We start from the raw sequence: 11918 nt of genomic DNA on the forward strand, positions 1-11918 counted from the left end.
CTCCAAAAGTTGTTTCAATAAATACAGTTATGAATTGATTTGCTTTGAGTTATGTATCAATTGAAGACACTATCCAGATCATACACAGCCAGTCAGCCACTGGTAATGGCTGTATTTTTTTTTTAAAGTATGTTCAGTGAAAATATCGCAATGCATCGCAATAATTCAAGTATCGTGACAGTATCGCATCGTGGCATGTGAATCCTGATTCGAATCGAATCGTGACTTCTTTGCCAATACCCACCCCTACTGGAAACTGCTAAACTTCTTAGCAAGGGAGCAAAAATGCTCCTAAATTGGTGGACAAAAGTATTTTTTGATTCTTTCAAACAAACTGTACAACATTAAAGTTAACGAAAGGATGGTTTTCATGCAAAAGAAAGATCTCTTCAAACTAAATTTATTTTTATATTACTTCTTCACCCCATTTATTAAGACAGCTGAATTTGCACATGGTCGCAAATTATAAATTGAGCTGATGGGAATGTCCAGTTCTGAAGGTGACATTCTAGAACTGCTCTCATCATTCAATACATTTCAATAAGGACTAAAAGAGGAGCACCACAAATCAACGTAGAGTTGCAAACAAGTAGAAGTGTTGATAACGAGGGGTCTGTAATTTACCAGCAACACAGATGCAGTTTGCCTCTTGTTATAACACAGGATCTACACGAACATAAACCTGATTACATCCTCAGGTAAAAATACTCTAATATCAACTCATTTTGCCCTGTCCTCTGCTTAAGTTCCAAACTCTAGACTTAACGTGACCAACTGTTTAACTTTAGCCACACAGCTTCACTGCGTTTCAGTGAGCGTCTCCTGATCATAAAGTCATGGACTACAGCACTACTACTATGTTTTATTCTGAAAGGACAGGAAGAAAAAGAAGCAAAGAGAAACTTTTTTCTGTGCTTCAGAGCATGAGTGTGGATGTCTGAAGTTACTGCCGACTCAAAAACTCAAATTAAATTAAAAAATGAAAACAAGAAAAGAAAAGAAACACTACACGACTGTTGCACTTTGCAAATTATGAGCGGCTCAAATTGAGAGTGGATTTCTATCTCTCACTCCCAGTTCAGAGTAGAAATATGCAGCCTCCTCATCTTCATCTCCACCCAACTTAAACTCATGTTGCAGTGCTGTACCTCAGAAGTAGTAAATCTTTGTTTTTCTTTGCATATTTTGATCAGCGGTATTATAGTTTGCTTAAGAAGCAGATTAGATCTAAAAGAATTCTGTATTCTTTCATTTAAAATTCTTTAATTCAATTTATTTTCACCCCAGTCAGAAGTTGGAACATTTTTCACTGAATGCAACATCAGTGGCTTTACCTTCCTATCATAAACCTATTACCTTTGGTGAAAAGTAGCAAGCATTCTTAACATTAGCCTCTGAATACTTTAGGGAGCAGATATGTTCCAGAGAAATTACTGTACATGTTTTGACCTGAATTTAAACTTATAGGATAGCAATTACATTCTGTAGTACTGTCTTTCTACAACCTGAGCCAGTTTAACATATGATGATGCCTAAAAGAGGGATCCGAACCAACTGGACACGTTGAACTGCAGGCAAATGGAAGTATTTGAAAATAAAACTGTGAGTCAAGTAATTCTGTCAGTTAAAGGTGGGGTCTGAGTAGTGCTGGGCGGTATACCGGTTCACACCGAATACCGGTTTATAATTTCGTTATGATATGATTTTTTAATATACCGCCATACCGGTGTATTTGATTACAGAACGGGGGGAACGCTGCGTCGCGCGACATTGTTTGAGACGGGACCCTTTTCAGTGTTGCGCTTCTAAACACGCATGTTTACTGTCTGGGTGCGAGGTGGTAATAAGCACTTGCGTTACCCGAAGGTGAAGGTGGATAGCAGTGTTTCCCACACATAGACGGTGCGCCACAGATTCAACACCGGCCGCCACATATTGCGTTTCATTATTATTTTTAACGCTATTTAAAAAGTACTCGTATTCGTTAAGCTGCATTTCCTTTCCCTGCTCTCCCCCCCGTCTCTCTGTCAGCCTACACACACACACTAGGGGTGTGCAAAATAATCGTCATGACGATGCATCGCGATTCTAATTTTCGCGATCTACTGCATCGATTCTGGACGCCAAGTATTGATTATTTAAAAAAATATATATATATATATATTTTTTTTATGCCTTTAATGATAGGACACATGCAATTGATGCATTTCGCTGTAAGGGATGTTTGCAATATATGTATATATTTTTTATAGTTGTATAAAGCCTATGCACTTTTTTTGTCTGTACTGATCATCCCTATTTTATTATTTTAAGTTTTATAAATCCTATACACTTTTTGTGATGAGTGTGTCCAGTAATAGTAATATTTGTGTCCAGTAATATTTGTTTTAATGGCAATACCTCCAAAAGTTGTTTCAATAAATACAGTTATGAATTGATTTGCTTTGAGTTATGTATCAATTGAAGACACTATCCAGATCATACACAGCCAGTCAGCCAGTTTTTTTAAGTATGTTCAGTGAAAATATCGCAATGCATCGCAATAATTCAAGTATTGTGATGCATCATAATAGAATCGCATCGTGGCATGTGAATCGTGATTCGAATCGAATCGTGACTTCTTTGCCAATACCCACCCCTAACACACACACACACACAGCCCCTCCCCTCCGTGCACACCGCGTGTGTCTCCATCAGCGAGATCATCCCTGGAAGCGTGTAAGCATTGCTAGCTTCAGCGTCGCGTTAGATTAGCTCCCATTAAAAAGTCCTATAAAAATATTTTATATTTTTAATACAATATTGTCCCGACCCATAGCAAACAAGCGATTACGCCTTCTTTATAAAGTTAACTAGTCGAAAGTTTGCCGTAAAAAAATAAAAAAAAATAAATGAAGTTGGGTTGTCGAGGTCAAAACACTATTAGATGTGAATCAAATAAAGTAGGTTTTTTAAACTCTTACACTGAATGTTTGCTGCTTCAATCCAGATGAGTATTGAAAAATATTTTCCACGATTGAAAAAGAGACGTGCGTGTTGAGGATGAGGACCAGCCTGAACCGGAGGTATCAGTCTGAAACAGCTGAACAGTCCGACCAGTGTAATTAATGTTATTCATTTGTTTACAATGAAGATGTTAATATTAATACAATAAAGTTCTGTGTGACCAATTATTAACGAAGGAATTATTTTGAAGAATTTTTATTTTTAATTCTGTTCTCAATCTGTAGAAAATGCTGTGAACACCTAATTATGCATGAAAAAAAAAAAAAATACCGTGAAAAAATACCGTGAAAAAATACCGTGATATGTATTTTTGGTCATACCGCCCAGCACTAGGTCTGAGATCTTGGAAAAACGGTTCCTGCAAGCTATATTTTTGAAAATACACAACCTTGCCTCTCCCTTCAGCCCACCCCTCGAAACCACGCCTTCAAAACACATGAACGAGTCACGAGTCTGTGAGCGCGCAGGCGGGAGGGGGGAGGGGGGCTGACGGTTGATTGGCGTGTCAGAATCCAATAGAAGTAACTCTCATCATTACTTCTATTGGTCAGACATTTCCTCTTGCTACACCCTCTACAATGGACAAAAAGATTTCGTTTTTTTCCCAAACATTCTATTTTAGTGGGTGCAATGGGGTCGTGAGGAGGTTTTCAGACAATATGATAAAAAAAATGCTCCAGAAAACATCACAGACCCCACCTTTAAGTGGGTGATAGTGTGAGCCGGTGTTGCTTTGTGTGCTAGTGTGAGCTCTGAAACTCTTTACTACAAGCCATCATATGGTGATCATGTACTTTTAGGATTACTGAGTACGAGTGAGTTCAGAGGAGACGGACGCCATGGAAGAATGGTGTGGGATGGAGCGTTGTGGCCGTAAAACAGCTCAATGTGAAAACTGGTGTCAGACATTTCATAAAGACCACCGTAAACTGTGTCAACTTGTGGGGGGCTTGTGGAATCAGATTAGTGCCAATATAAACAAACCAAACTTCTGAAACATCAAACAAATACAGGAATTTGAGAAAAAAATTTAAAAAAAACTCACAGAGGCAAAAAGAATAATCACAAATTATCCAACTATGGTTTACTGAAAGACTTAAATAGGGAGCACAGATCATCAATATCGTCTGTCCCAAGATACTTCTCCCATTTCAACTTTTGTAAAAAGCCAAGTTTTACAATGTAAGTTCGCTTTCACTCGATCCCATTAGATAACTTGCTGTATATATCGACTGATAGCTGCCAGATCTGGGACAGTAATCTTGGTTTATTTGGCTCCTACTCAAGTCCAACAGAGTTACATTTCTCCACAGAGACAGTTAGATGATATTTAACATTCAGATAAGTTCACTCCATTATGGTTTGGCCCTCTGACACTCCATTGATTTTCATGGCTAATTAGCACACTAACCAACAAAAGCTTTTCTAACACAAACTTGGAGATCGAACGATGAAAAAAGATAGGTTATGTTATCTAATGCTATTTTTTAAAAGCTAACACGGTATATATCTAACTGTATATTCAGGTGAAAGGGTTTGTACATCAGCTTATTTGGTTTTATTCATGTTTTTTAAGCAAGGATTCCCAATTGATGACTGTTATCATTCACAGGTGGAATAAATCATAATAAGTTATTGTTTGGCTGTTGCTATAATGACACAAAAATGAACACAGAAATTAAATTTAAAAAATGACAATTGTTTTAATAACAATCAATTGTCAACTAAATTGACACTACCGTGACAGCTTTATCTTTAGTATGTGCAATAAATAAATAGGGTACTACACATCCCATGCACTTTAGCAGCATTTTGAGCATCCCACCATCCTAAATGGTTCAACTCCAGGCATGCAGTTTCCAACAGACTTCTGAAGTCAAACAGTAAAGGAAATTGATTCCATTTCTCATCACGAGGCTGAATGGCATTCAGCAGTTCAAGTGGATACCGCAAGTAATCACCAGATAAAATAATCTAACTTGTGCACGCACCTTGTCATGTCAATTAATACATATCATGCACAAAACAGCTGTTGACCATAGTCAACCAAATTAGTGCCTGAACAAACATTTAAATGCTGGGGAAAAAAAAATAATTGATCACAGTAAACTTTACAAGAGTGTTTATGATTACTTTTAATTGGGTGAGCATGGGTGCCTTAAAGATCCTATGGCATGAAAATAAATGGAGGCTTTTATGTATCTTTATAGGCTTTAGTGGTCCCCTAATACTGTATCTGAAATTTTTTCCCCAAAATTCTGCCTTGGTGCAGAATTACAGCCAGTCCCAAAAATGAGCTTTCCTTAAGGCCGGCGCACACCTTTACGATGTCATCGTTGCATCGTTTGTCGGGTGATCGGCTTAACAATTCGGACCGTATTTGACACACTCGCACGTCCACCGCACACTAGGGGTGGGCGATATGTATCGCTGGCGAAATTATCGTGAATGTTGTTTTGACGATGAGTAATTTTGCAATATCGAGATATAGGCTACATATATATATATTTTTTTTTTTCAATTGCTAAAAATCAGTAAAGTGCGACGCCAGTAGTCCTCTGCCCTTACCATGGCGCCACGCCACGCCCTGCTTTGAACACTCTAATTTTTTCAAAGTAAACGCTTCGGACCCCACGGGACACTCAGCTAAGAGCATCGAGGGGGCGCCGAGAGGCAGGGGCTGGGACAGACGGCAGCTCGCCTCGCGGCGGACCGTCAGCTCAATCCCGAGATCCAACTACGAGCTTTTTGACTGCAGCAACTTTAAGATACGCTATTGGAGCTGGAATTACCGCGGCTGCTGGCACCAGACTTGCCCTTCAATTGATCCCCGTTAAAGGATTTAAAGAGTCCTGTATTGTTATTTTTCATCACTACCTCCCCGAGTCGGGAGTGGGTAATTTGCGCGCCTGCTGCCTTCCTTGGATGTGGTAGCCGTTTCTCAGGCTCCCTCTCCGGAGGGAGAAGTAGCCTGAGAAACGGCTCGAGGTTATCTAGACTCACCAAAGCGTCCGCGGCACCCCGAGAGGCACCCCGCATGGGTTTTTGGTCTGATAAATGCACGCATCCCCGAAGGTCAGCGCTCGTTTTGCATGTATTAGCTCTAGAATTGCCACAGTTATCCAAGTAACGGTAGAGCGATCAAAGGAACCATAACTGATTTAATGAGCCATTCACAGTTTCACTGTACCAGGCGTGTGTACTTAGACTTGCATGCTTGTGTTCATTTTATTGTGATCTTAACGCAAGTTTTAATTTTTTTTTAAATATCGTCAAAATATCTTTATCGTGAAAATCCTAAAAAAATATCGAGATATTTTTTTTTGCCCATATCGCCCACCCCTACAGCACACACTTGCGATTTTTTTGACCGAATGTTATCACATGACCGAAATAGGAAGCCACAAATCACGTGACTTTCAAACTGGAGGCAGCCATGTTTGTGTCGTAGTCGTCCAACGTGACTAAGTGCGCTATTCCCATTGGCTGTTTAAATAATCCTGCGCGATGACATCGGAACAGAGACCGCACACACATACGATTGTATTCGGCACAAGGAAAATCCGTATGGAAATATCAAACATGTTTGATTTGATCCGATGAAACGACAAGCGACAAAATCGTTTGTCGGCTGCTACCGCACACCTTCACTATTCCCATGCGAAGTCATCGGGCCGAGAAAATCGTACACGAATCGTAAAGGTGTGCGCCGGCCTTTAGGTTCCTCAGAATGAGCTGTTTAGTGGGGGTGTGGCCTTACTTACGCCTGTGGTACCTTGCGCAAATGTTTTGTGAATCGCTATGGCACGTAGATGGCACGGCAGCCCTATGCCGTAAAACTAGCAAAACCTGTTGAAATGAGCTTACTTTGACAATATGACGAACTAGTTACTGAACAACTCTCCTAACACAGTCAAACATCAAGCAAGTGCTACACCAGACACAGCAAAAAAGGCGTGCGTGAAGGGGAAAGCAGGAGTGAGGATTTTGACATTCTCAGCTGATTGCTCTGGTTTGCAAAGATGCACGTAGCGCGAGTCATTTCAATCAGGGGAAAGGCAGATATCGTGCGCGCCATAACACCAACAGCAGGACGGCTATCAAAATAACAAATAAGTACACAACACTGGCGTTACAGTAAATGAGGTGTTCACTTGCATACCTCATGCTATTTACTGTTACATTAGCGACAGTGACCGAGCTATTAGCTGCAGAGCTAACGACACAGACAGACTGACCGTTTTGACTCTGGAACCATGAATGAATCATTATCCTGATGAAATGCACTGAATTTGCGGATTCATTCTTCTTCAGGAAGCTTGAAGTAGGGGGTTTTGGTCTAAAATGAGCGAGCTAACCATCTCATTGGCATGCAAACACCTCCAACAGCCCAGTTGGCAGAGATAAGTGCTTGCAGATGCTATTAGCTGCATAGCTAACCGTTAGCTAACGTTAGCTGCTAACGATACAAACCCTTTCCTGTGATAACAAGCTATGTAACTATACTGTACATACAGGAAAGCAACACAATAATAGAGCGTTAAATTACTTACTCGGGAATGAGATCCTTCCCCAAGTGAGAGACGAATGGAGCAGGAGGTTGACAGGCGGATCGGTGCTGTGTCTGCAGTGGTCTCTGCACCGGCCCGTCGTAGTGAAAAATCAGCTGAGCCAGAAGGTGAAGCTCTCGATTTACCGGTCAATCTATGTTCCTACCCTCACCTATGGTCACGAGCTGTGGGTAGTGACCGAGAGAACGAGATCGCGAATACAGGCGGCTGAAATGAGATTCCTCCGCAGGGTGTCTGGGCTCTCCCTTGGGCTCGGTATTAGCCCAAGTTCTGGAAACATTCTTTGGTGAAATGTTTGGCGCACACATACACAAATCTCTTCAGTTCTGTTGTCACTTTCCCAGAAAAAAACTAAATCTGTCCACTGGCTCTTTAGAGGTTCTGATGCAGGAGTTCTAAACAGATTTTTTACATCGATATACAGTGCAATGAGCTGGCCAAAGAGCTGTGGGCGGGGAAAGGCAGTTTATTGGCTCTGGGTGGAAACAACCTCCACGTCATAAGCGGCGGCTTTCCCGATCAGGCCATCTGCATGGTCACATTTCCAAAGGCGGAGAATAATTTCCAGTGCATGGTTTAGGTCTATCGTCATTTTTAGCCACTGGGGGACCGCAGGCAGGCTAGGGGAACTCATAATGTTAAACAACCTTAAAAAGTGAAAATTTCATGCCATGGGACCTTTAAAGGGACACTGTGTAATTTCTTCCCCCATCTCGTGGTGCAATTTTATTTTGCAAAGTCGAATGAAGTTGCTCTCTAGCGCCTCGCGTTTTCAAAAGTGCGTTGCAACTTGTTGAACTACGGCAGGCGGTATGTGTCAAGATTCAAGAAGCTATAGCTTCAGACTCAAGGTCCATACAAACAAAAAGACATCAAGACACACAGTACAAAGGATTACATAACACACATACAATAACACTATAAATACAGATGACAGATAACATGTCAGATAACATAAGTTGACATAGCCGTTGGTGTGCAAGCAATGCAATTAGTCATATTCCGGGAGTTACCGGACGTGACGTCGACGCAGCGGTAGCGTTAGCAGCAGTGTGTAGCTGCTATCTGGAAAGTGTTCTTTTAAATAAACTCCCGGTAAACTTACAAACTTTCTAATGCCTCGTGCACAGGCTTGAGGTGAGACAAATGTCATGTTTCAAGGTTCTACCAGGTGACTTTCATGTTAAACTGACAGTGAAAACTGTGGTCGTGGCTGGACGGGAAAGGTAAAACACTTCCAGTGTTATTTTAAGAAAAAAAACAGTGTAGTGCACTTACCAGACAACCCCAAACGCTCCATAGCCGATGGGCCTGTCAGGCTCTATATCCAGCTGCTGTGGGAGGTGGTGCGTGTTTTGGTGATGGGGGTGATGGTGGTGGTGGTGAACTTTGACAGCAGCGGTGGCTTGAACCTGGGCGGGAGCCGCCGCCGCCGCCGGCCCGGGAGCTTGTCCGGGGGCTGGGGATGGGAAGTAAGGCTGCTGCTGACCAGGATTCAGCATCACAGCCGCAGCCGCAGCTGTGGACGTGTGCTGCTGGACTGTGTGCACGGCAGCGGCGGAGCCAGGGTGCTGCAGGTGATGCTGGCCCGCGTGGTGGTGGTGGTGGGGGTGGTGGTGGTGCATGTGGGGAGGTGGAAGGTGCTGGAGCTGGTGGTGGTGATGGGTAGCCACTGCTGAGGAGCCACCGTTGTAAGCAGCCATCATTTTTGGAACATTTGCAGCAGTTGTGCCACAAAGAGCCATTCAGTGATGCTGAAGTGCACCCTTCCTGAACCTGCTTCTAAAAGTGATGATGATGGTCACCAGAGTGCAGCACCTCGGCTAAAACAACAGATCAAGGTTTCAAATTACCGCACATCAGCCAGTGTTTTCCTTTAGAAAGAATCAAACACTGTGTCTTTATCATAATGCCAACAAGGATCTGACCCACTTCCAGTAAATTAACTGTCTCGCTCGTGCACCATTTGACTACAGTGATCTGAGGCTAAGGCATGTCGCGAGCATGTACAGCAGTGACCAAAGTCTAAAAATCTGAAAAAAGGAGCAATCGAACTGTTTCAGTAGAAAAGAGCCCCCTCCAATAAATAAAGTTGGTGACCCTTGATGTATCTCATGATAGAGATGGCTTCCCTGCCTTGGTGGTACAGTGTCATCTAAATTCTGTCAGGGAAGGAGAACATTCATTATAAAAAAGTCCCCAAGTTTTCCACACGCTCCGGACCGGTGCCGCAGATCCTCCCGCCAAGGGGGCTCCACACGGTTTGGAAACCGCATCTACTAGTCCAAAACGGAGTCCTCTTCCGATTTGTGCGCCAGCCAGGTAACTACTTGGTAAAAAGGGGTAATCTCCGAGCCGTAATTAACGCCGCAGATCCGGCGCAGAGGGGGTGTATCTCAGCACAGGCGACAACACAGCAGCGGACGCAGGCAGACAGGCAGGCAGGCAGGCCCAGGCCACCGCCATCCACTCCACTCACATATTACAGCGGCACTCCACCGAGCAGCCCACCCAGACAGAAACCCCCATCATTCCGACGAGTGACGAAGCTGCGAGCAGAACTCTAAATATCACGGCAGGAATCCTCACCGTCCGGCTGGCAAACTTAAATCCCCCGGCGACAAGCCTTGTGTTTCGGACGCTCTAAGTCTGTTCTTCCGTGGTTCATAAAGCACACATCCAGGGAGACTCGGTTAAAAAAATGCGAGGGAAAAGTTCAATCTTTTTTTTTTAATGCAAGTTAATGCAAATTACCTTGCCACCTGTGTCAAGATAAGAGGAGGCTATTCAACCTGACAGCTCGGAGCTAGCTGATAGGCGACCGTGTCTCCAAGTCGAAAGAATCGTCCTTGTGGTCATGTCGGCGGGCCCTGCTGCTGTCAGCCCCGGACGGGGAAGCCATCCAGCCGCGTGTCCACACTCCGGGCCAACGGCACTCCGCTGACACGTTCAGATGATTGATCACAAAACAACTCAGATAAATAGTTGATCCAACATGGTGAACACATTCTTAGCTACACGGCGGTGAGATTATGCAGGAGAGCCATCCAATCACATGTCGTACCGCAGTGACGTGTTTGTAATCTCCTTGATCGTCACCACGCACAGCCAATAGCGTTGGCTGAATGGGTTGCCAGCGGTGTTGACAGCTAGCCTCGGGACCCAGTGATAACAACAGTGAATTTGTCTTTCTGTTGTAAAAAATAACATTGTAGGAACACATGCTTCCAAAAACAAATTACATCACCATTTTTGGGAGCATGTGTTTATACAATATGTCACATGTATACAGCCTGATAGACTGATCTGTTTCTTAGTTCTCATCTCACAGGAGCATCGGGCTAAAAGTTTCAAAGGCAAAGTGGGAGATACCTCCAAAGATAATGAAGAATGACAAAGCTAAGATCATGTGGGACTCCCAGATCCAGAGTGATAAACTGATGATGGCTAACCAACTGGGCATTGTGGTGTTCAACAAAAGAGGGCAGTAGTGATAGATGTAGCAATAAATCAAGACAAAGGGACACAAGAAGCTCTAGAAATACTTAAAAGGACTTAAAGAGGAAGCAGATCCCAGAGCCAGCTAACACCAAGGCAAGGCAAGTTTATTTGTATAGCACAATTCAACTACAAGGCGATTCAAAGTGCTTTACAGAGACATTAAAACAAATAAAAAGCACGATTTAAATTTTAAACAAAAAAGAAATAAATAAGAACAATAGATAAGATCAGAGAAATAAAAAGCATGATTTAAATTTTGAACAAAAAGAAAGAAATAAGAACAGTATAAAATCAGTAGTTAAAATGTGATTAAGACCAGCTAATATACTATGTATAACACAAAGTTTCCAGGCTTCTGGTGGAGGACCTTAACTTGAAAGGGCAACTATCCACATAGGTTAGTTGTGGAGTCCAAAAAACCTTTTTATACACTGATAACAAACACACATTACACACTATCCTGGATATCTGGTAGTTCAACCCCATACCGTTGTGATAATCTTGCCTCTCGCCATCTCGCTCAGTCTTGTCATACAGCTTTAAGTCATCCATGTAGTGGAGGTGAGGTGGCTAATGATTGCTCCACTTCAGAACAAATATCCGTAGCCACTCTTTGTGATGATCTGGCTGAGGTGGTATAAGCCAATCCAGAACAACAGCAGGGAGAGGCTGCAGTTCATGGTAACTTGACCAATTGGCCTCGAGAGTTGTTTAGTGGAGTGCCATTGAGTATTTGATATGGACTCTTAGGCTACGGCTACACGGAAACGAAACGAGTTTTTTTTTAAAACGGGTACGAAAATTCTTGCGACCACACGGCAACGCGCTGCTGTAAAGACT

At 42.7% G+C, this 11918-nt stretch overlaps 1 protein-coding gene across 2 annotated transcripts in view; it reads right to left on the reverse strand.

Annotated features, from left to right (window-relative positions):
- nlk2 (nemo-like kinase, type 2) overlaps positions 1-10624 on the reverse strand; it is a 45005-nt gene extending 34381 nt beyond the window's left edge. The window contains exons 1-2 of one of the 2 annotated variants that reach the window (XM_075474155.1): positions 10332-10624; positions 8856-9400 (exon numbers count right to left, since the gene is read on the reverse strand). In XM_075474155.1, coding sequence (XP_075330270.1) covers positions 8856-9322 — 467 coding nt within the window. In that variant the 5' untranslated portion in view covers positions 9323-9400; positions 10332-10624. Of the gene's footprint in view, positions 1-8855 lie in introns of both variants that reach the window. The other variant, XM_075474154.1, reaches the window with a different exon arrangement.
- Between the last annotated feature and the right edge of the window lie 1294 nt (positions 10625-11918).

This window comes from Odontesthes bonariensis, chromosome 9 (genome assembly GCF_027942865.1).
Source record: "Odontesthes bonariensis isolate fOdoBon6 chromosome 9, fOdoBon6.hap1, whole genome shotgun sequence".
Taxonomy (NCBI): Eukaryota; Metazoa; Chordata; class Actinopteri; order Atheriniformes; family Atherinopsidae; genus Odontesthes; species Odontesthes bonariensis.